At 46.7% G+C, this 24,810-nt stretch overlaps 1 protein-coding gene and 1 long non-coding RNA gene across 2 annotated transcripts in view; one reads left to right on the top strand and one right to left on the bottom strand.

Moving 5' to 3' along the window:
• The window catches only part of IFT172 (intraflagellar transport 172), a 94,231-nt gene that overhangs the window by 63,557 nt on the left and 5,864 nt on the right, over positions 1 to 24,810 (top strand). Inside the window, exons 28-35 of the mRNA XM_040426871.1 lie at positions 7,013 to 7,148; positions 7,226 to 7,342; positions 7,423 to 7,565; positions 8,983 to 9,076; positions 9,329 to 9,393; positions 14,769 to 14,949; positions 15,028 to 15,137; positions 16,343 to 16,472. Of these exons, the coding sequence (XP_040282805.1) occupies positions 7,013 to 7,148; positions 7,226 to 7,342; positions 7,423 to 7,565; positions 8,983 to 9,076; positions 9,329 to 9,393; positions 14,769 to 14,949; positions 15,028 to 15,137; positions 16,343 to 16,472 (976 nt within the window). The remainder of the gene's footprint in view (positions 1 to 7,012; positions 7,149 to 7,225; positions 7,343 to 7,422; positions 7,566 to 8,982; positions 9,077 to 9,328; positions 9,394 to 14,768; positions 14,950 to 15,027; positions 15,138 to 16,342; positions 16,473 to 24,810) is intronic.
• Positions 16,500 to 24,802, bottom strand: LOC120996991. Its single transcript, XR_005778007.1, has 3 exons — positions 24,662 to 24,802; positions 23,455 to 23,469; positions 16,500 to 16,582 (listed from the first exon to the last, which is right to left on the bottom strand). It is a non-coding gene; the product is annotated as an uncharacterized LOC120996991 (long non-coding RNA).

The following is a 24,810-nucleotide window of genomic DNA, read 5'->3' as shown; positions in this document are numbered from 1 at the left end:
GTTATACTCCTCAGTATATATATATGTTATACTCCTCAGTATATATATATGTTATACTCCTCAGTATATATATATGTTATACTCCTCAGTATATATATATGTTATACTCCTCAGTATATATATATATGTTATACTCCTCAGTATATATATATGTTATACTCCTCAGTATATATATATATGTTATACTCCTCAGTATATATATATGTTATACTCCTCAGTATATATATATATATGTTATACTCCTCAGTATATATATATATATATATGTTATACTCCTCAGTATATATATATGTTATACTCCTCAGTATATATATATATGTTATACTCCTCAGTGTATATATATGTTATACTCCTCTGTATATATATGTTATACTCCTCAGTATATATATATGTTATACTCCTCAGTATATATATATGTTATACTCCTCAGTATATATATATATGTTATACTCCTCAGTATATATATATATGTTATACTCCTCAGTATATCTATATGTTATACTCCTCAGTATATATATATATGTTATACTCCTCAGTATATATATATGTTATACTCCTCAGTATATATATGTTATACTCCTCAGTGTATATATATGTTATACTCCTCAGTATATATATATGTTATACTCCTCAGTATATATATATATGTTATACTCCTCAGTATATATATATGTTATACTCCTCAGTATATATATGTTATACTCCTCAGTATATATATATATATATATGTTATACTCCTCAGTATATATATATGTTATACTCCTCAGTATATATATATATGTTATACTCCTCAGTATATATATATATGTTATACTCCTCAGTATATATATATATGTTATACTCCTCAGTATATATATATATGTTATACTCCTCAGTATATATATATATGTTATACTCCTCAGTATATATATATATATATGTTATACTCCTCTGTATATATATGTTATACTCCTCAGTATATATATATGTTATACTCCTCAGTATATATTAGGGTTGTCCCGATACCGATACTAGTATCGGGACCGATTCCGAGTTTTCTCGGCGGTACTCAGCCGCCGATACCCCGCCCCGATACATAAATAGAATACTAAGGGCGTAACTAGGGGCGGGGCCCGGTGCAGTCACTGTACTCTTACACCGGCCCCGCCGCTCACCGAAGTATTTATAAACGTGAATCCTTATCCTGTTGTTAAGTTGAACTAACGCTGCCCTCTCCCATGTTCCCCTGTATCCCCCTGTATCCCCACAGCACTTACTTAAGCTTCCATAGCAGGCAGAGCAGACGGCAGCAGTAACGTCACTCACTGACGTCGCGCGCCTGCTCCGCCCACTTTATGAATGAATCAGGCGGAGCAGGCGCGCGACGTCAGTGAGTGACGTTACTGGTGCCGTCCGCTCTGCCTGCTATGGAAGCTTAAGTAAGTGCTGTGGAGATACAGGGGGATACAGGGGAACATGGGAGAGGGCAGCGTTAGTTCAACTTAACAACAGGATAAGGATTCACGTTTATAAATACTTCGGTGAGCGGCGGGGCCGGTGTATTGGGGGACACTGTTATGAGGGGGATCTGTGGATGACATATAGCAGTGTCATCCACAGATCCTCCCCATAACAGTTCCATCCACAGATCCCCCACCAAATAACAATGCCATCCTCAGATCCCCCCACCCCATAACAATGCCATCCACAGATCCCCCCATAGCAGTACCATCCACAGATCCCCATAACAGTGCCATCCACAGATCCCCCATAACAGTTCCATCCACAGATCCCCTATAACAGCACCATCCACAGATCCCCCACCAAATAACAATGCCATCCTCAGATCCCCCCACCCCATAACAATGCCATCCACAGATATCCCACCCCATAGCAGTACCATCCACAGATCCCCATAACAGTGCCATCCACAGATCCCCCATAACAGTGCCATCCACAGATCCCCATAACAGTGCCATCCACAGATCCCCCATAACAGTGCCATCCACAGGTCCCCCATAACAGTGCCATCCACAGATCCCCCACATGACAGTGCGTCATCCACAGATCCACAGATCCCCCAAAACGGTCACATGACATTTAAAAAAAGTATCGGTATTCGGTATCGGTGACTACTTGAAAAAAAGTATCGGTACTTGTACTCGGTCCTAAAAAAGTGGTATCGGGACAACCCTAGTATATATATATGTTATACTCCTCAGTATATATATGTTATACTCCAGTATATATATGTTATACTCCAGTATATATATGTTATACTCCTCAGTATATATATATGTTATACTCCTCAGTATATATATATGTTATACTCCTCAGTATATATATATGTTATACTCCTCAGTATATATATATGTTATACTCCTCAGTATATATATATGTTATACTCCTCAGTATATATATATGTTATACTCCTCAGTATATATATATGTTATACTCCTCAGTATATATATATGTTATACTCCTCAGTATATATATATATATGTTATACTCCTCAGTATATATATATATGTTATACTCCTCAGTATATATATACGTTATACTCCTCAGTATATATATACGTTATACTCCTCAGTATATATATATGTTATACTCCTCTGTATATATATATGTTATACTCCTCAGTGTATATATGTTATACTCCTCAGTATATATATATGTTATACTCCTCAGTATATATATGTTATACTCCTCAGTATATATATATATATATATATATGTTATACTCCTCAATATATATATATATGTTATACTCCTCAGTATATATATATATGTTATACTCCTCAGTATATATATATATGTTATACTCCTCAGTATATATATGTTATACTCCTCAGTATATATATGTTATACTCCTCAGTATATATATATGTTATACTCCTCAGTATATATATATATATATGTTATACTCCTCAGTATATATATATGTTATACTCCTCAGTATATATATATATATATATGTTATACTCCTCAGTATATATATATATATGTTATACTCCTTAGTATATATATATATATGTTATACTCCTCAGTATATATATATGTTATACTCCTCAGTATATATATATGTTATACTCCTCAGTATATATATATGTTATACTCCTCAGTATATATATATGTTATACTCCTCAGTATATATATATGTTATACTCCTCAGTATATATATATGTTATACTCCTCAGTATATATATATGTTATACTCCTAAGTATATATATATGTTATACTCCTCAGTATATATATATGTTATACTCCTCAGTATATATATATGTTATACTCCTCAGTATATATATATGTTATACTCCTCAGTATATATATATATGTTATACTCCTCAGTATATATATATGTTATACTCCTCAGTATATATATATATGTTATACTCCTCAGTATATATATATGTTATACTCCTCAGTATATATATATATATGTTATACTCCTCAGTATATATATATATATATATGTTATACTCCTCAGTATATATATATGTTATACTCCTCAGTATATATATATGTTATACTCCTCAGTATATATATATATGTTATACTCCTCAGTGTATATATATGTTATACTCCTCTGTATATATATGTTATACTCCTCAGTATATATATATGTTATACTCCTCAGTATATATATATGTTATACTCCTCAGTATATATATATATGTTATACTCCTCAGTATATATATATATGTTATACTCCTCAGTATATCTATATGTTATACTCCTCAGTATATATATATATGTTATACTCCTCAGTATATATATATATATATATGTTATACTCCTCAGTATATATATATGTTATACTCCTCAGTATATATATATGTTATACTCCTCAGTATATATATGTTATACTCCTCAGTGTATATATATGTTATACTCCTCAGTATATATATATGTTATACTCCTCAGTATATATATATATGTTATACTCCTCAGTATATATATATGTTATACTCCTCAGTATATATATGTTATACTCCTCAGTATATATATATATATATATGTTATACTCCTCAGTATATATATATGTTATACTCCTCAGTATATATATATATGTTATACTCCTCAGTATATATATATATGTTATACTCCTCAGTATATATATATATGTTATACTCCTCAGTATATATATATATGTTATACTCCTCAGTATATATATATATGTTATACTCCTCAGTATATATATATATATATGTTATACTCCTCTGTATATATATGTTATACTCCTCAGTATATATATATGTTATACTCCTCAGTATATATTAGGGTTGTCCCGATACCGATACTAGTATCGGGACCGATTCCGAGTTTTCTCGGCGGTACTCAGCCGCCGATACCCCGCCCCGATACATAAATAGAATACTAAGGGCGTAACTAGGGGCGGGGCCCGGTGCAGTCACTGTACTCTTACACCGGCCCCGCCGCTCACCGAAGTATTTATAAACGTGAATCCTTATCCTGTTGTTAAGTTGAACTAACGCTGCCCTCTCCCATGTTCCCCTGTATCCCCCTGTATCCCCACAGCACTTACTTAAGCTTCCATAGCAGGCAGAGCAGACGGCAGCAGTAACGTCACTCACTGACGTCGCGCGCCTGCTCCGCCCACTTTATGAATGAATCAGGCGGAGCAGGCGCGCGACGTCAGTGAGTGACGTTACTGGTGCCGTCCGCTCTGCCTGCTATGGAAGCTTAAGTAAGTGCTGTGGAGATACAGGGGGATACAGGGGAACATGGGAGAGGGCAGCGTTAGTTCAACTTAACAACAGGATAAGGATTCACGTTTATAAATACTTCGGTGAGCGGCGGGGCCGGTGTATTGGGGGACACTGTTATGAGGGGGATCTGTGGATGACATATAGCAGTGTCATCCACAGATCCTCCCCATAACAGTTCCATCCACAGATCCCCCACCAAATAACAATGCCATCCTCAGATCCCCCCACCCCATAACAATGCCATCCACAGACCCCCCCATAGCAGTACCATCCACAGATCCCCATAACAGTGCCATCCACAGATCCCCCATAACAGTTCCATCCACAGATCCCCTATAACAGCACCATCCACAGATCCCCCACCAAATAACAATGCCATCCTCAGATCCCCCCACCCCATAACAATGCCATCCACAGATATCCCACCCCATAGCAGTACCATCCACAGATCCCCATAACAGTGCCATCCACAGATCCCCCATAACAGTGCCATCCACAGATCCCCATAACAGTGCCATCCACAGATCCCCCATAACAGTGCCATCCACAGGTCCCCCATAACAGTGCCATCCACAGATCCCCCACATGACAGTGCGTCATCCACAGATCCACAGATCCCCCAAAACGGTCACATGACATTTAAAAAAAGTATCGGTATTCGGTATCGGTGACTACTTGAAAAAAAGTATCGGTACTTGTACTCGGTCCTAAAAAAGTGGTATCGGGACAACCCTAGTATATATATATGTTATACTCCTCAGTATATATATGTTATACTCCAGTATATATATGTTATACTCCAGTATATATATGTTATACTCCTCAGTATATATATATGTTATACTCCTCAGTATATATATATGTTATACTCCTCAGTATATATATATGTTATACTCCTCAGTATATATATATGTTATACTCCTCAGTATATATATATGTTATACTCCTCAGTATATATATATGTTATACTCCTCAGTATATATATATGTTATACTCCTCAGTATATATATATATATGTTATACTCCTCAGTATATATATATGTTATACTCCTCAGTATATATATACGTTATACTCCTCAGTATATATATACGTTATACTCCTCAGTATATATATATGTTATACTCCTCTGTATATATATATGTTATACTCCTCAGTGTATATATGTTATACTCCTCAGTATATATATATGTTATACTCCTCAGTATATATATGTTATACTCCTCAGTATATATATATATATATATATATGTTATACTCCTCAGTATATATATATATGTTATACTCCTCAGTATATATATATATGTTATACTCCTCAGTATATATATATATGTTATACTCCTCAGTATATATATGTTATACTCCTCAGTATATATATGTTATACTCCTCAGTATATATATATGTTATACTCCTCAGTATATATATATATATATGTTATACTCCTCAGTATATATATATGTTATACTCCTCAGTATATATATATATATATGTTATACTCCTCAGTATATATATATATATGTTATACTCCTTAGTATATATATATATATGTTATACTCCTCAGTATATATATATGTTATACTCCTCAGTATATATATATGTTATACTCCTCAGTATATATATATGTTATACTCCTCAGTATATATATATGTTATACTCCTCAGTATATATATATGTTATACTCCTCAGTATATATATATGTTATACTCCTCAGTATATATATATGTTATACTCCTCAGTATATATATATATATGTTATACTCCTCAGTATATATATATATATGTTATACTCCTCAGTATATATATATGTTATACTCCTCAGTATATATATATGTTATACTCCTCAGTATATATATATATGTTATACTCCTCAGTATATATATATGTTATACTCCTCAGTATATATATATATATGTTATACTCCTCAGTATATATATATGTTATACTCCAGTATATATATGTTATACTCCTCAGTATATATATGTTATACTCCTCAGTATATATATATGTTATACTCCTCAGTATATATATATGTTATACTCCTCAGTATATATATATATGTTATACTCCTCAGTATATATATGTAATACTCCAGTATATATATGTTATACTCCTCAGTATATATATGTTATACTCCTCAGTATATATATATGTTATACTCCTCAGTATATATATATGTTATACTCCTCAGTATATATATATATGTTATACTCCTCAGTATATATATGTAATACTCCAGTATATATATATATATATATATATGTTATCTGACACGGATGTTGATGACGTCCTCACTGTCACAGATTATACATCACGGTGGATGAACCAGATCTCGCGATCGCGATGTACAAGAGACACCATTTACATGAGGACATGATCCGTCTGGTCACCAGGCATCACCCGGACCTCTTGATGGACACCCACCTGCACTTGGGCAAGGTAAGTGCTCTCACAGTTGGGGTCTTGCTCCCTGAGCCCCTCACCCTGGCAGTAATCTCCATGCGGTCTGTCTGCAGGAGCTGGAGGCCGGGGGGCGTCTGCGGGAGGCTGAGTACCACTACCTGAAGGCCAAGGACTGGAAGTCCGCTGTGAATATGTACAGAGCAGCTGATATGTGGGAGGAGGCGCACAGGGTGAGTGCAGCGTCATGGCCGCCTCCGTTATTCACACCGTCACTTACATCTACATGACGAGATGCTTTCTGGTACTGTAGGTGGCAAAAGCGCAAGGAGGGGCCAACGCTCATAAACATGTCGCTTACCTCTGGGCAAAGAACCTGGGAGGAGAGGCGGCTGTGAAGCTACTTACCAAATTCAGCCTGATGGGGACCGCCATCGACCATGCCACTGAGAACGGGTGAGTGCAATGGTGGGGGTATCGCCTACTGGAGGCCATGCTGCCACCAGTGCTGAGAAACCTGACTGATGATTGCACTGGGGGATTGTGCTGTGTGTGTCCCGAGAGTCCACCCAGACATACATGTAGTATGTGATGTGTGCACTACATGGGTAGGACACGTCTTCTCTCCTGCTCCAGGCAGTTTGGCTCTATAGACATACATGTAGTATGTGATGTGTGCACTAGGTGGGTAGGACATGTCCTCCCTCCTGCCCCCGTCTCCAGGCAGTATGGCGCTATAGACATACATGTGGTATGTGATGTGTGCACGTCCTCCCTCCTGCCCCAGTCTCCAGGCAGTATGGCGCTATAGACATACATGTAGTATGTGATGTGTGCACTAGGTGGGTAGGACATGTCCTCCCTCCTGCCCCCGTCTCCAGGCAGTATGGCGCTATAGACATACATGTGGTATGTGATGTGTGCACGTCCTCCCTCCTGCCCCAGTCTCCAGGCAGTATGGCGCTATAGACATACATGTAGTATGTGATGTGTGCACGTCCTCCCTCCTGCCCCAGTCTCCAGGCAGTGTGAGGTGCAAACATACATGTAGAATGTAATGTGTGCACTACATGGGTAGGACACGTCTTCTCTCCTGCTCCAGGCAGTTTGGCGCTATAGACATACATGTAGTATGTGATGTGTGCACTAGGTGGGTAGGACATGTCCTCCCTCCTGCCCCCGTCTCCAGGCAGTATGGCGCTATAGACATACATGTGGTATGTGATGTGTGCACGTCCTCCCTCCTGCCCCAGTCTCCAGGCAGTATGGCGCTATAGACATACATGTAGTATGTGATGTGTGCACTAGGTGGGTAGGACATGTCCTCCCTCCTGCCCCCGTCTCCAGGCAGTATGGCGCTATAGACATACATGTGGTATGTGATGTGTGCACGTCCTCCCTCCTGCCCCAGTCTCCAGGCAGTATGGCGCTATAGACATACATGTAGTATGTGATGTGTGCACGTCCTCCCTCCTGCCCCAGTCTCCAGGCAGTGTGAGGTGCAAACATACATGTAGAATGTAATGTGTGCACTACATGGGTAGGACACGTCTTCTCTCCTGCTCCAGGCAGTTTGGCGCTATAGACATACATGTAGTATGTGATGTGTGCACTACATGGGTAGGACACGTCTTCTCTCCAGGCAGTGTGAAGCTGGCGTTCTGCATTTTCCTAAGGGGGGCTTCACACGACTGTATCTGATACCGGCCGTATGCAGACCGCATCACAGTAGGGCACCATTGACTTCAGTGGGTCCGGGGTCTGCATCTTGCAGTACGGTACGGGACACGTCCTATGTTCGGAGCGGCTGCACGGATGCTGATGCACACGAAAGCCCTTCCTGATCCCTAATCCTGTAAATCTTCACTTTCAGCACATTTGATTTTGCCTTTGAGCTGGCCCGTCTGGCAACGAAAGAGAAGCTTCCAGAGATCCACCTGAAATACGCCATGTTCCTGGAGGACGAGGTAAGACCACCACATACACTGTCCACGTGTAACCAGCCTGGGAGCTCTACATACAGCATGTATGTGGGAAGTGTCTGTATCACCAAGCACGTCTGCTGTGCACATCTGTATGTGGTAGAGGTCAGTTGGCGGTGTCCGTCACACTTCACGTGTACAGGCGCCGCACTCTATAAGGGCAGGGCCCACATGGTATAGGAGGCCAGGATCCATTCTTCTAGATAGAAACGCCCTGCATCTTCTTCTTCTTCACAGGGAAAATTTGCTGAAGCTGAAGGTGAATTTGTTAAAGCCGGGAAACCCAAGGAAGCCGTTCTCATGTAAGATCTGATTGTAACTAGTAATGTCCACTGCACTAGGGGGGCACTCAGGACATCTGCACACCTCTGTATACATGTCCTCATACAGCACGTCCTCTGCACACCTCTGTATACGTGTCCTCATACAGCACGTCCTCTGCCCACCTCTGTATACGTGTCCTCATATAGCACGTCCTCTGCACACCTCTGTATACGTGTCCTCATACAGCACGTCCTCTGCACACCTCTGTATACGTGTCCTCATATAGCACGTCCTCTGCACACCTCTGTATACGTGTCCTCATACAGCACGTCCTCTGCACACCTCTGTATACGTGTCCTCATACAGCATGTCCTCTGCACACCTCTGTATACGTGTCCTCATACAGCACGTCCTCTGCACACCTCTGTATACGTGTCCTCATATAGCACGTCCTCTGCACACCTCTGTATACGTGTCCTCATATAGCACGTCCTCTGCCCACCTCTGTATACGTGTCCTCATATATAGCACGTCCTCTGCACACCTCTGTATACGTGTCCTCATATAGCACGTCCTCTGCACACCTCTGTATACGTGTCCTCATACAGCACGTCCTCTGCCCACCTCTGTATACGTGTCCTCATATATAGCACGTCCTCTGCACACCTCTGTATACGTGTCCTCATATATAGCACGTCCTCTGCACACCTCTGTATACGTGTCCTCATATATAGCACGTCCTCTGCACACCTCTGTATACGTGTCCTCATATAGCACGTCCTCTGCACACCTCTGTATACGTGTCCTCATATATAGCACGTCCTCTGCACACCTCTGTATACGTGTCCTCATATATAGCACATCCTCTGCACACCTCTGTATACGTGTCCTCATATATAGCACGTCCTCTGCACACCTCTGTATACGTGTCCTCATACAGCACATCCTCTGCACACCTCTGTATACGTGTCCTCATACAGCACGTCCTCTGCACACCTCTGTATACGTGTCCTCATATAGCACGTCCTCTGCCCACCTCTGTATACGTGTCCTCATATATAGCACGTCCTCTGCACACCTCTGTATACGTGTCCTCATACAGCACGTCCTCTGCCCACCTCTGTATACGTGTCCTCATATAGCACGTCCTCTGCCCACCTCTGTATACGTGTCCTCATATATAGCACGTCCTCTGCACACCTCTGTATACGTGTCCTCATATAGCACGTCCTCTGCACACCTCTGTATACGTGTCCTCATACAGCACGTCCTCTGCACACCTCTGTATACGTGTCCTCATACAGCACGTCCTCTGCACACCTCTGTATACGTGTCCTCATACAGCACGTCCTCTGCACACCTCTGTATACGTGTCCTCATATAGCACGTCCTCTGCACACCTCTGTATACGTGTCCTCATATAGCACGTCCTCTGCACACCTCTGTATACGTGTCCTCATATAGCACGTCCTCTGCACACCTCTGTATACGTGTCCTCATACAGCACGTCCTCTGCACACCTCTGTATACGTGTCCTCATACAGCATGTCCTCTGCACACCTCTGTATACGTGTCCTCATACAGCACGTCCTCTGCACACCTCTGTATACGTGTCCTCATACAGCACGTCCTCTGCACACCTCTGTATACGTGTCCTCATATATAGCACGTCCTCTGCACACCTCTGTATACGTGTCCTCATATAGCACGTCCTCTGCACACCTCTGTATACGTGTCCTCATATAGCATGTCCTCTGCACACCTCTGTATACGTGTCCTCATATAGCACGTCCTCTGCACACCTCTGTATACGTGTCCTCATATAGCACGTCCTCTGCACACCTCTGTATACGTGTCCTCATATAGCACGTCCTCTGCACACCTCTGTATACGTGTCCTCATATAGCATGTCCTCTGCACACCTCTGTATACGTGTCCTCATATATAGCACGTCCTCTGCACACCTCTGTATACGTGTCCTCATATAGCACGTCCTCTGCACACCTCTGTATACGTGTCCTCATACAGCACGTCCTCTGCACACCTCTGTATACGTGTCCTCATACAGCACGTCCTCTGCACACCTCTGTATACGTGTCCTCATATAGCACGTCCTCTGCACACCTCTGTATACGTGTCCTCATATAGCACGTCCTCTGCCCACCTCTGTATACGTGTCCTCATATATAGCACGTCCTCTGCACACCTCTGTATACGTGTCCTCATATAGCACGTCCTCTGCACACCTCTGTATACGTGTCCTCATATAGCACGTCCTCTGCCCACCTCTGTATACGTGTCCTCATATATAGCACGTCCTCTGCACACCTCTGTATACGTGTCCTCATATATAGCACGTCCTCTGCACACCTCTGTATACGTGTCCTCATATAGCACGTCCTCTGCACACCTCTGTATACGTGTCCTCATATATAGCACGTCCTCTGCACACCTCTGTATACGTGTCCTCATACAGCATGTCCTCTGCACACCTCTGTATACGTGTCCTCATATAGCATGTCCTCTGCACACCTCTGTATACGTGTCCTCATACAGCACGTCCTCTGCACACCTCTGTATACATGTCCTCATATAGCACGTCCTCTGCACACCTCTGTATACGTGTCCTCATATAGCACGTCCTCTGCCCACCTCTGTATACGTGTCCTCATATAGCACGTCCTCTGCACACCTCTGTATACGTGTCCTCATACAGCACGTCCTCTGCACACCTCTGTATACGTGTCCTCATATAGCATGTCCTCTGCACACCTCTGTATACGTGTCCTCATACAGCACGTCCTCTGCACACCTCTGTATACGTGTCCTCATATAGCACGTCCTCTGCACACCTCTGTATACGTGTCCTCATACAGCACGTCCTCTGCACACCTCTGTATACGTGTCCTCATATAGCACGTCCTCTGCACACCTCTGTATACGTGTCCTCATATAGCACGTCCTCTGCACACCTCTGTATACGTGTCCTCATACAGCACGTCCTCTGCACACCTCTGTATACGTGTCCTCATATAGCATGTCCTCTGCACACCTCTGTATACGTGTCCTCATACAGCACGTCCTCTGCACACCTCTGTATACGTGTCCTCATATAGCACGTCCTCTGCACACCTCTGTATACGTGTCCTCATATAGCACGTCCTCTGCCCACCTCTGTATACGTGTCCTCATATAGCACGTCCTCTGCACACCTCTGTATACGTGTCCTCATATAGCACGTCCTCTGCACACCTCTGTATACGTGTCCTCATATATAGCACGTCCTCTGCACACCTCTGTATACGTGTCCTCATATAGCATGTCCTCTGCACACCTCTGTATACGTGTCCTCATACAGCACGTCCTCTGCACACCTCTGTATACGTGTCCTCATACAGCACGTCCTCTGCACACCTCTGTATACGTGTCCTCATATAGCACGTCCTCTGCACACCTCTGTATACGTGTCCTCATATAGCACGTCCTCTGCACACCTCTGTATACGTGTCCTCATATAGCACGTCCTCTGCACACCTCTGTATACGTGTCCTCATATAGCACGTCCTCTGCACACCTCTGTATACGTGTCCTCATATATAGCACGTCCTCTACACACCTCTGTATACGTGTCCTCATACAGCATGTCCTCTGCACACCTCTGTATACGTGTCCTCATACAGCACGTCCTCTGCACACCTCTGTATACGTGTCCTCATATATAGCACGTCCTCTGCACACCTCTGTATACGTGTCCTCATATAGCATGTCCTCTGCACACCTCTGTATACGTGTCCTCATATAGCATGTCCTCTGCACACCTCTGTATACGTGTCCTCATATAGCACGTCCTCTGCACACCTCTGTATACGTGTCCTCATACAGCACGTCCTCTGCACACCTCTGTATACGTGTCCTCATATATAGCACGTCCTCTGCACACCTCTGTATACGTGTCCTCATACAGCATGTCCTCTGCACACCTCTGTATACGTGTCCTCGTATAGCACGTCCTCTGCACACCTCTGTATACGTGTCCTCATACAGCACGTCCTCTGCACACCTCTGTATACGTGTCTTCATATATAGCATGTCCTCTGCACACCTCTGTATACGTGTCCTCATATAGCATGTCCTCTGCACACCTCTGTATACGTGTCCTCATACAGCACGTCCTCTGCACACCTCTGTATACGTGTCCTCATATAGCACGTCCTCTGCACACCTCTGTATACGTGTCCTCATATAGCACGTCCTCTGCACACCTCTGTATACGTGTCCTCATACAGCACGTCCTCTGCACACTTCTGTATACGTGTCCTCATACAGCACGTCCTCTGCACACCTCTGTATACGTGTCCTCATATAGCACGTCCTCTGCACACCTCTGTATACGTGTCCTCATATAGCACGTCCTCTGCACACCTCTGTATACGTTTCCTCATATAGCACGTCCTCTGCACACCTCTGTATACGTGTCCTCATACAGCACGTCCTCTGCACACCTCTGTATACGTGTCCTCATACAGCACGTCCTCTGCACACCTCTGTATACGTGTCCTCATATAGCACGTCCTCTGCACACCTCTGTATACGTGTCCTCATACAGCACGTCCTCTGCACACCTCTGTATACGTGTCCTCATATAGCACGTCCTCTGCACACCTCTGTATACGTGTCCTCATACAGCATGTCCTCTGCACACCTCTGTATACGTGTCCTCATACAGCACGTCCTCTGCACACCTCTGTATACGTGTCCTCATATAGCACGTCCTCTGCCCACCTCTGTATACGTGTCCTCATATAGCACGTCCTCTGCACACCTCTGTATACGTGTCCTCATATAGCACGTCCTCTGCACACCTCTGTATACGTGTCCTCATACAGCACGTCCTCTGCACACCTCTGTATACGTGTCCTCATATAGCACGTCCTCTGCACACCTCTGTATACGTGTCCTCATACAGCATGTCCTCTGCACACCTCTGTATACGTGTCCTCATACAGCACGTCCTCTGCACACCTCTGTATACGTGTCCTCATACAGCACGTCCTCTGCACACCTCTGTATACGTGTCCTCATACAGCACGTCCTCTGCACACCTCTGTATACGTGTCCTCATACAGCACGTCCTCTGCACACCTCTGTATACGTGTCCTCATACAGCACGTCCTCTGCACACCTCTGTATACGTGTCCTCATATAGCACGTCCTCTGCACACCTCTGTATACGTGTCCTCATACAGCACGTCCTCTGCACACCTCTGTATACGTGTCCTCATACAGCACGTCCTCTGCACACCTCTGTATACGTGTCCTCATATAGCACGTCCTCTGCCCCAGTCATGATGTGACTCCTGGGGTAGTAGCTCTTGGACAGGTGTCACCTCACATTTATCCCCCTCTCCTTCAGGTATGTCCACAACCAGGACTGGGACGCGGCTCAGAGGGTGTCTGAGCTGTATGACCCGGACAGTGTCGGGGACGTGCTCGCAGGCCAGGCTCGCTTCGCCTTTGAACAGAAGGATTTCCAGAAGGCAGAAGCGTTCTTGCTGCGTGCGCAGAGACCTGAGCTCGCCGTGAAGCATTATAAGGTAGCGTCTCATAGAACCAGGGTGGCTCCATCCCTCCTGAGTTTGCAAACTTGTGATTATTTCTGGTTTTCTACATAGGAAGCGGGCATGTGGAGCGACGCCATCCGGATCTGCAAGGAGTATATCCCGGCCCTACTGGAGCAGCTGCAGCAGGAGTATGAGCGGGAGGGCATGAAGAAAGGAGCCAGGTCCGTCTCCTCCTTACATTATTAGTGGGTCTGGTGGAATGAGGAGCTACACCTCACCTTGTGTCTTCATACATCTCCATCATGTCTACACCTCACCTCGTGTCTAGATACATCTCCATCATGTCTACACCTCGCCTTGTGTCTTCATACATCTCCATCATGTCTCCACCTCTCCTCATGTCTTCATACATCTCCATCATGTCTACACCTCACCTTGTGTCTTCATACATCTCCATCATGTCTCCACCTCACCTCATGTCTTCATACATCTCCATCATGTCTACACCTCACCTCATGTCTTCATACATCTCCATCATGTCTACACCTCGCCTTGTGTCTTCATACATCTCCATCATGTCTACACCTCACCTCGTGTCTTCATACATCCCCGTCATGTCTCCACCTCTCCTCATGTCTTCATACATCTCCATCATGTCTACACCTCACCTCATGTCTTCATACATCTCCATCATGTCTACACCTCACCTCGTGTCTTCATACATCCCCGTCATGTCTACACCTCGCCTTGTGTCTTCATACATCTCCATCATGTCTACACCTCTCCTCATGTCTTCATACATCTCCATCATGTCTACACCTCACCTCGTGTCTTCATACATCTCCATCATGTCTACACCTCACCTTGTGTCTTCATACATCTCCATCATGTCTACACCTCACCTTGTGTCTTCATACATCTCCATCATGTCTACACCTCGCCTCGTATCTCTATACATCCCCGTCATGTCTACACCTCACCTTGTGTCTTCATACATCTCAATCATGTCTACACCTCACCTTGTGTCTTCATACATCCCCGTCATGTCTACACCTCGCCTTGTGTCTTCATACATCTCCATCATGTCTACACCTCTCCTCATGTCTTCATACATCTCCATCATGTCTACACCTCACCTTGTGTCTTCATACATCTCCATCATGTCTACACCTCACCTCATGTCTTCATACATCTCCATCATGTCTACACCTCACCTCGTGTCTTCATACATCTCCATCATGTCTACACCTCACCTCGTGTCTTCATACATCTCCATCATGTCTACACCTCGCCTCGTATCTCTATACATCCCTGTCATGTCTACACCTCACCTTGCCTTATGTCTTCATACGTCCTTATCATGCCTAAACACTGGCCAGCGTTGTGCTTTCAGCCTTTTGTAATGGGAAACTACTTCACCCAACAGAGGAACAGAGGCTTTAGTGGAGCAGGGCCGGGAGTGGGAGCAAGCGGGAGAATATGCCCGAGCCGTGGACTGCTACCTGAAAGTGAAGGACCTGGAGAGCACAGAACTGATGGAGAAATGCTGGATGAAGGTGGAAGACGTCTACGTCCTTTTCTTATTCATTGCTTTTTTTCTTGGTTTATTTGGCGGCTGCTCTCTCTTTACACGTCATTTATTAGCATCTACATCAGGGGTACTCAACTGGCGGACCGCGGTCCAAATACGGACCGCGGCCGCCAGTTGTCCGGACCCCGGCCATCCTTCAGAGCGCTCCTCCAATCGATTCAGTTCAGAGTGATCCGATCCGTTTGAACCGGCCCAGCTCAGTCACAGCACACAGCAATGCTGACAGAGACGCTCACCTCACGCTGAGCCTGAGGGAGGGACTCGGGAGGAGCGTAATATGATCCTAGAGTGGAAGCTGCTTCTGCCAGCCCCACCCCTCCCCGCCCACCAACCAATCACCGACCAGAGCTGAGGGGGCGAGGCCAGCACAGCACACTAGCAGCTCTGACTCGAGTCCTCGGAGTAGTGCAGGGTCAGGGAGTCTAAATGAATCGAATGAGTCAAAAGAACCTAAAGATCCGACTCAGTCAGTGACTCATTCCATTCATTGAGTTAGAAGAGCCGTGAGTCAGACTGTAGAGCAGGTTACACTGAGGCTGTCAGACTGTAGAACAGGTTACACTGAGGCCGAGAGTCAGACTGTAGAACAGGTTACACTGAGGCTGTCAGACTGTAGAGCAGGTTACACTGAGGCTGTGAGTCAGCCTGTAGAACAGGTTACACTGAGGCTGTCAGACTGTAGAACAGGTTACACTGAGGCTGTCAGACTGTAGAACAGGTCACACTGAGGCTGTCAGACTGTAGAACAGGTTACACTGAGGCTGTCAGACTGTAGAACAGGTTACACTGAGGCTGTCAGACTGTAGAACAGGTCACACTGAGGCTGTCAGACTGTAGAACAGGTCACACTGAGGCTGTCAGACTGTAGAACAGGTTACACTGAGGCTGTCAGACTGTAGAGCAGGTTACACTGAGGCTGTCAGACTGTAGAACAGGTTACACTGAGGCTGTCAGACTGTAGAACAGGTCACACTGAGGCTGTCAGACTGTAGAACAGGTCACACTGAGGCTGTCAGACTGTAGAACAGGTTACACTGAGGCTGTCAGACTGTAGAACAGGTGACACTGAGGCTGTCAGACTGTAGAACAGGTTACACTGAGGCTGTCAGACTGTAGAACAGGTCACACTGAGGCTGTCAGACTGTAGAACAGGTTACACTGAGGCTGTGAGTCAGACTGTAGAACAGGTTACACTGAGGCTGTCAGACTGTAGAACAGGTCACACTGAGGCTGTCAGACTAGAACAGGTCACACTGAGGCTGTCAGACTGTAGAGCAGGTTACACTGAGGCTGTGAGTCAGACTGTAGAACAGGTTACACTGAGGCTGTCAGACTGTAGAACAGGTTACACTGAGGCTGTGAGTCAGACTGTAGAACAGGTCACACTGAGGCTGTCAGACTGTAGAACAGGTCACACTGAGGCTGTCAGACTGTAGAACAGGTCACACTGAGGCTGTCAGACGGTAGAACAGGTTACACTGAGGCTGTCAGACTGTAGAACAGGTCACACTGAGGCTGTCAGACTGTAGAACAGGTTACACTGAGGCTGTCAGACTGTAGAACAGGTCACACTGAGGCTGTCAGACTGTAGAACAGGTCACACTGAGGCTGTCAGACTGTAGAACAGGTCACACTGAGGCTGTCAGACTGTAGAACAGGTCACACTGAGGCTGTGAGTCAGACTGTAGAACAGGTTACACTGAGGCTGTCAGACTGTAGAGCAGGTTACACTGAGGCTGTCAGACTGTAGAACAGGTCACACTGAGGCTGTCAGACTGTAGAACAGGTCACACTGAGGCTGTCAGACTGTAGAACAGGTCACACTGAGGCTGTCAGACTGTAGAACAGGTCACACTGAGGCTGTCAGACTGTAGAACAGGTCACACTGAGGCTGTCAGACTGTAGAACAGGTCACACTGAGGCTGTCAGACTGTAGAACAGGTCACACTGAGGCTGTCAGACTGTAGAACAGGTCACACTGAGGCTGTCAGACTGTAGAACAGGTCACACTGAGGCTGTCAGACTGTAGAACAGGTTACACTGAGGCTGTCAGACTGTAGAACAGGTTACACTGAGGCTGTCAGACTGTAGAACAGGTCACACTGAGGCTGTCAGACTGTAGAACAGGTTACACTGAGGCTGTGAGTCAGACTGTAGAACAGGTTACACTGAGGCTGTCAGACTGTAGAACAGGTTACACTGAGGCTGTGAGTCAGACTGTAGAACAGGTTACACTGAGGCTGTGAGTCAGACTGTAGAGCAGGTTACACTGAGGCTGTCAGACTGTAGAACAGGTTACACTGAGGCTGTCAGACTGTAGAACAGGTTACACTGAGGCTGTCAGACTGTAGAACAGGTTACACTGAGGCTGTCAGACTGTAGAACAGGTTACACTGAGGCTGTCAGACTGTAGAACAGGTTACACTGAGGCTGTCAGACTGTAGAACAGGTTACACTGAGGCCGAGAGTCAGACTGTAGAACAGGTTACACTGAGGCTGTCAGACTGTAGAACAGGTTACACTGAGGCTGTCAGACTGTAGAACAGGTTACACTGAGGCTGTCAGACTGTAGAACAGGTTACACTGAGGCTGTCAGACTGTAGAACAGGTTACACTGAGGCTGTCAGACTGTAGAACAGGTTACACTGAGGCTGTCAGACTGTAGAACAGGTTACACTGAGGCTGTCAGACTGTAGAACAGGTTACACTGAGGCTGTCAGACTGTAGAACAGGTCACACTGAGGCTGTGAGTCAGACTGTAGAACAGGTTACACTGAGGCTGTCAGACTAGAACAGGTCACACTGAGGCTGTCAGACTGTAGAACAGGTCACACTGAGGCTGTGAGTCAGACTGTAGAACAGGTCACACTGAGGCTGTGAGTCAGACTGTAGAACAGGTTACACTGAGGCTGTCAGACTGTAGAACAGGTCACACTGAGGCTGTCAGACTGTAGAACAGGTTACACTGAGGCTGTCAGACTGTAGAACAGGTCACACTGAGGCTGTCAGACTGTAGAACAGGTTACACTGAGGCTGTGAGTCAGACTGTAGAACAGGTTACACTGAGGCTGTCAGACTGTAGAACAGGTTACACTGAGGCTGTCAGACTGTAGAACAGGTTACACTGAGGCTGTCAGACTGTAGAACAGGTCACACTGAGGCTGTGAGTCAGACTGTAGAACAGGTCACACTGAGGCTGTGAGTCAGACTGTAGAACAGGTTACACTGAGGCTGTCAGACTGTAGAACAGGTCACACTGAGGCTGTGAGTCAGACTGTAGAACAGGTTACACTGAGGCTGTCAGACTGTAGAACAGGTTACACTGAGGCTGTGAGTCAGACTGTAGAACAGGTTACACTGAGGCTGTGAGTCAGACTGTAGAACAGGTTACACTGAGGCTGTGAGTCAGACTGTAGAGCAGGTTACACTGAGGCTGTCAGACTGTAGAACAGGTTACACTGAGGCTGTCAGACTGTAGAACAGGTTACACTGAGGCTGTCAGACTGTAGAACAGGTTACACTGAGGCTGTCAGACTGTAGAACAGGTCACACTGAGGCTGTCAGACTGTAGAACAGGTCACACTGAGGCTGTCAGACTGTAGAACAGGTTACACTGAGGCTGTGAGTCAGACTGTAGAACAGGTTACACTGAGGCTGTCAGACTGTAGAACAGGTTACACTGAGGCTGTGAGTCAGACTGTAGAACAGGTTACACTGAGGCTGTGAGTCAGACTGTAGAACAGGTTACACTGAGGCTGTGAGTCAGACTGTAGAGCAGGTTACACTGAGGCTGTCAGACTGTAGAACAGGTTACACTGAGGCTGTCAGACTGTAGAACAGGTTACACTGAGGCTGTCGGCTCTTGTTGCAGCAGTGATAAGGAGCAGAGAGATAAGAGAAGGGACAGATGACACAGTTCAGCACATAGTTTTCCCTGTGCTGCATTCACATTTCACATCACTTGGTTCGTTGTACTACTGTCAGTGTCAGACTGTTGTCACTGTGGGGAACAATGCACAACAGACAACAATTCTCATTGCACACCACAGTGACAGCTCCTGACTCCTGAGTCCTCCTGTCCGCCTGTCCAACGTCAGCCTCAGCTTCCCTTTACTATAAAAAAATCACTCTTCCTGACTCACTCAATACTAATCAGAGACGAGTTCAACTTCAGAGAGCTGAAGAGCCGACTCACTGCAGTGTCACTGACTGAGTCAGCAGCTGCGCATGCGCACCGGCACCTAGAGTCTTCAGTTCACTTGCGAGTCAGCTCAGCAGTCTGACTCGCCAAGTGAACCGAAGATCCGATTCTGATCCGAATGAACCGATTCACCTAAAAGATCCGAACTTCCCATCACTATCTCCTGCACACTGTGCCGTGCAGGAGGAGGAGCTTACCGGCGCACTTCCTCCTGTCCCAGAGCACAGTGAGACAGGCCGGCTCCCTCCACATATAGCGCTCCTCCTCCTGCACACTCTGGTACGTGCAAGAGGCGGAGCTTACCGGCGCACTTCCTCCTGTCCCAGAGCGCAGTGAGACAGGCCGGCTCCCTCCACATATAGCGCTCCTCCTCCTGCACACTCTGGTACGTGCAGGAGGAGGAGCTTACCGGCGCACTTCCTCCTGTCCCAGAGCGCAGTGAGACAGGCCGGCTCCCTCCACATATAGCGCTCCTCCTCCTGCACACTCTGGTACGTGCAAGAGGCGGAGCTTACCGGCGCACTTCCTCCTGTCCCAGAGCGCAGTGAGACAGGCCGGCTCCCTCCACATATAGCGCTCCTCCTCCTGCACACTCTGGTACGTGCAGGAGGCGGAGCTTACCGGCGCACTTCCTCCTGTCCCAGAGCGCAGTGAGACAGGCCGGCTCCCTCCACATATAGCGCTCCTCCTCCTGCACACTCTGGTACGTGAAGAGGAGGAGCTTACCGGCGCACTTCCTCCTGTCCCAGAGCACAGTGAGACAGGCCGGCTCCCTCCACATATAGCGCTCCTCCTCCTGCACACTCTGGTACGTGCAAGAGGCGGAGCTTACCGGCGCACTTCCTCCTGTCCCAGAGCGCAGTGAGACAGGCCGGCTCCCTCCACATATAGCGCTCCTCCTCCTGCACACTCTGGTACGTGCAGGAGGAGGAGCTTACCGGCGCACTTCCTCCTGTCCCAGAGCGCAGTGAGACAGGCCGGCTCCCTCCACATATAGCGCTCCTCCTCCTGCACACTCTGGTACGTGCAAGAGGCGGAGCTTACCGGCGCACTTCCTCCTGTCCCAGAGCGCAGTGAGACAGGCCGGCTCCCTCCACATATAGCGCTCCTCCTCCTGCACACTCTGGTACGTGCAGGAGGCGGAGCTTACCGGCGCACTTCCTCCTGTCCCAGAGCGCAGTGAGACAGGCCGGCTCCCTCCACATATAGCGCTCCTCCTCCTGCACACTCTGGTACGTGCAAGAGGCGGAGCTTACCGACGCACTTCTTCCTGTCCCAGAGCGCAGTGAGACAGGCCGGCTCCCTCCACATATAGCGCTCCTCCTCTCCTGCACACTCTGGTACGTGCAAGAGGCGGAGCTTACCGACGCACTTCTTCCTGTCCCAGAGCGCAGTGAGACAGGCCGGCTCCCTCCACATATAGCGCTCCTCCTCCTGCACACTCTGGTACGTGCAAGAGGCGGAGCTTACCGACGCACTTCTTCCTGTCCCAGAGCGCAGTGAGACAGGCCGGCTCCCTCCACATATAGCGCTCCTCCTCTCCTGCACACTCTGGTACGTGCAAGAGGCGGAGCTTACCGACGCACTTCTTCCTGTCCCAGAGCGCAGTGAGACAGGCCGGCTCCCTCCACATATAGCGCTCCTCCTCCTGCACACTCTGGTACGTGCAAGAGGCGGAGCTTACCGACGCACTTCTTCCTGTCCCAGAGCGCAGTGAGACAGGCCGGCTCCCTCCACATATAGCGCTCCTCCTCTCCTGCACACTCTGGTACGTGAAGAGGCGGAGCTTACCGGCGCACTTCTTCCTGTCCCAGAGCGCAGTGAGACAGGCCGGCTCCCTCCACATATAGCGCTCCTCCTCCTGCACACTCTGGTACGTGAAGAGGAGGAGCTTACCGGCGCACTTCCTCCTGTCCCAGAGCGCAGTGAGACAGGCCGGCTCCCTCCACATATAGCGCTCCTCCTCTCCTGCACACTCTGGTACGTGAAGAGGAGGAGCTTACCGGCGCACTTCCTCCTGTCCCAGAGCGCAGTGAGACAGGCCGGCTCCCTCCACATGTAGCGCTCCTCCTCTCCTGCACACTCTGGTACGTGCAAGAGGCGGAGCTTACCGGCGCACTTCCTCCTGTCCCAGAGCGCAGTGAGACAGGGCTCCCTCCACATATAGCGCTCCTCCTCTCCTGCACACTCTGGTACGTGCAGGAGGCGGAGCTTACCGGCGCACTTCCTCCTGTCCCAGAGCGCAGTGAGAGACGGCTCCCTCCACATGCAGGCACCAGCGCTTTCTCCCTCAGTGCGCTCACAGGTCCCTCCTCCCCTGCAGCAGCGGCAGCACATAAGGGAGCTTCAAGCTCCAAAGGACACTTACGTGCTGCTGGAGAGGGAGGGACATCACCACTGCCACCAATGAAATAAATGTCACATTTGGAAAGTAAGGGGTGCGTGGAGAGGGCTACAGAGAGGCGGGAACACGTCACTGACTGCAGTGTCATGTTCCCATCTCTCCTGGGCCATCTTCTTTAGGTAACCTGATTAAATAAAGTGATTAAGCCCCATCAAACCATGATAGTTTTGTTCCGCATCCAATTCCCATTATTGGGGCATTGGATGCGGACCCCTTAGTTTCAATGGAGCGGAAAAAGATGCAGACAGCACACAGTGTGCTGTCTGCATCTCTTGGGGCCCCATTGTAATTAAGGGGCCGCATCCAATCCCCCAATAATGGGAATTGGATGCGGAACAAAACTATCATATGTCTGTTCTGTGGCTTGGGTTGCCACCCGGCCAGTAGTTCACCAGCAAGGCTGGTATTTTAGTTCCCTTGCCGGTGCCAGAATTTTCCTGTAAGGACTGTTAGGCTCCTTTCACACTTGCGGCAGGACGGATCCGACAGGCTGTTCACCCTGTCAGATCCGTCCTGCCGCTATTTCGCCGGACTGCCACTCCCCATTGACTATAGCGGTAGTGGAGCTACGGCGCTGCATGGCAGTGCACGGCGTGAGGCCGCCAGACGGAAAAGTCGGACATGTAGTACTTTTAGTCTGGCGGCCTCTCACCGTGCTGCACCGAAGCTCTGCCCCCATCCCTATTATAGTCGATGGGCACAGAGCAGCGGCACGGCGAAGTAGTGGCAAGATGGATCTGACAGGGTGAGCAGCCTGTCGGATCCATCCTGCTGCAAGTGTGAAAGTACCCTTACTAATGAGCACTTCCATCATGGAACGCCCATTAGTACAGCCGTTACCTCCACCGCAACTTGTGCTAGTAAAAAAATTAATAAAATTACGGTACCTCCACCTCCATTTGCTGACGCTGTGGAGAGCACTCCCTGCTGACTAGAAGCTCAAGACAGGACCTACAAGACGTCATCACGTTGGAGCACCGGTCCTGAGCTTGCAGTCAGCAGCGAATGTTCACCGCAGCCAGGTGAATGCAAATTTTATTTTATTTTTTTGCAAAAGCAGAGAAGGGGGGCACTAATGGGGGCATTACTCTTACTGGGGGCACTAATGGGGACATTATTCTTACTGGGGCACTAATGTGGCCATTACTAATTCTGGGACTTACCCGGGGCGCTCCACTATAACGTCAGAGCGCCCCACGCGCATGGATCACATGATCGCATGGCATCTTTACTGTTGGCGTTCAGCTCGGACCTTCACCTGACTGCAGACCCAGGTATGTGGACCTTTAATAAAACTAGTTGAGTACCCCTGATCTACATGATGTAATTGGTTACCTGTCCCCTCTTCCTGATGATGTAATTGGTTGCCTGACCCCTCTTGTCGTGATGATGTAATTGGTTACCTGTCCCCTCTTGTCATAATGATGTCATTGAATACTCATCCTCTGGTATTGTGTGATGATGTCATTGGTTCACCCATCCTTTCCTGTCATTAAATGATGTCATCATTTACCTGTATAGATTGCCCTCAGTATTGAGGCTGTTGTACGGTTGTTGGTCTCCAGTCTCTCAGGTTGTCCAGATGGATGTAGGTTGACTTCATGATCTTTGGTGCTCTTGTATCTGCTGCCAGGTTCCCACGTTCCCTGATTCACATGTTCTATCGCTGATATCCTGTATATTGCTTCATCTTTCCAG

Source organism: Bufo bufo, chromosome 4 (assembly GCF_905171765.1).
Source record: "Bufo bufo chromosome 4, aBufBuf1.1, whole genome shotgun sequence".
Taxonomy (NCBI): domain Eukaryota; kingdom Metazoa; phylum Chordata; class Amphibia; order Anura; family Bufonidae; genus Bufo; species Bufo bufo.
Note: the sequence above shows the minus strand (reverse complement) of the source record. Positions and strands in the feature narration are given on the sequence as shown.